Source organism: Corvus brachyrhynchos, unplaced genomic scaffold (assembly GCF_000691975.1).
Source record: "Corvus brachyrhynchos isolate BGI_N302 unplaced genomic scaffold, ASM69197v1 scaffold309, whole genome shotgun sequence".
NCBI lineage: Eukaryota > Metazoa > Chordata > Aves > Passeriformes > Corvidae > Corvus > Corvus brachyrhynchos.
In genome coordinates, this window is record NW_008240227.1 from 177,111 (window position 1) to 178,583 (window position 1,473).

At 55.2% G+C, this 1,473-nt stretch overlaps 1 protein-coding gene across 1 annotated transcript in view; it reads right to left on the reverse strand.

The window, feature by feature from the left end:
• The window catches only part of SEMA7A (semaphorin 7A (John Milton Hagen blood group)), a 33,525-nt gene that overhangs the window by 12,316 nt on the left and 19,736 nt on the right, over window positions 1–1,473 (reverse strand). Inside the window, 2 exon segments of the mRNA XM_008641973.2 lie at window positions 6–159; window positions 1,354–1,421. Coding sequence (XP_008640195.2) covers window positions 6–159; window positions 1,354–1,421 — 222 coding nt within the window.

Below are 1,473 nucleotides of genomic sequence, written 5' to 3' on the forward strand. Positions count from 1 at the left end.
CTGGGGATGAGTGGAAGCAGTCCTGCTGCGGGCGCGACGTGTTGCAGCTCTTGATGAGCACGTCCTCGTGGTACCAGTTGTAGGTGGCGTAGTGGGACTCGATGGAGCAGTTGAGGTAATAGCGGGAGAAGGGCATCACCGAGATGTTCCGGAAGTCGTCTGCGGGGACACGGGGCTCAGGGATGGCCGGGAAGCACGGATTGGGTTGATGGGATGGTGCCCGTGGCAGGAGGGGTGGAACTGGAGGGTCTTTAAGGTCGCTGCCAGCCCCAAGCACCCCGCTGCACGTAAGGACGGTAGCCCACGGCTGGGGAAGGCCGCAGGACTTTTCTGCCGGTTTAACCCTTCCCACCCAGCTCGGAAAAATGATTTCCGCTCATTCCAGCTTGGTGTGTTGATTGCAGGGGCATTCCCAGTTCCCCAGCGACACCTCCCACCACCCAAAGCCATCCAAAGCCACCCAAAGCCATGCAATGACACCCAAACTTATCCAAACCCACCCAAATCCACCCAAAGCCACTCAAACTCATCCAAACGCACCCAAAGCCACCCAAACTCATCCCAACCCACCCAAATCCACCCAAACACACTCAAACCCACCCAAATCCACCCAAACCCACCCAAATCCACCCAAACATATCCAAACTCATCCAAACCCACCAAAACCCACCCAAATCCACCCAAGCCCACCCAAACTCATCCAAACCCACCCAAACCCATCCAAAGCCTGGAGAATCCACCAATTCCTGCCCCAACCACGCCCTGGTCCTACAGCTCAGCACCTCCACCTCATCCAAACACATCCAAAGCCACCCAAACTCATCCAAACCCACCCAAACACATCCAAACCCACCCAAATCCACCCAAAACCATCCAAACCCACCCAAACTCATCCCAACCCACCCAAATCCATCCAAACACACTCAAACTCGTCCAAACCCACCCAAACCCACCCAAACTCATCCAAACTCACCCAAACTCACCCAAACCCACCCAAACTCACCCAAATCCACCCAAACACACCCGAACACATCCAAACCCACCCAAATCCACCCAAACACATCCAAACTCATCCAAACCCACCCAAACACATCCAAACTCATCCAAATCCACCAAAGCCACCCAAAGCCATCCAAACCCACCCAAACCCTCCAAACCCACCCAAATCCACCCAAACCCACCCAAATCCACCCAAACATATCCAAACTCATCCAAACCCACCAAAACCCACCCAAATCCACCCAAGCCCACCCAAACTCATCCAAACCCACCCAAACCCATCCAAAGCCTGGAGAATCCACCAATTCCTGCCCCAACCACGCCCTGGTCCTACAGCTCAGCACCTCCACGTACCTTCCTTGACATCCCCCCTCTGGCAGCTTCCTTGCCACGAGTCCAAGTTCAGGTTCTGGAGCACCTCCCTAGGGGACGGGAATGGGAATGAGCACCAACAGAACATCGGGAAGCGGCATT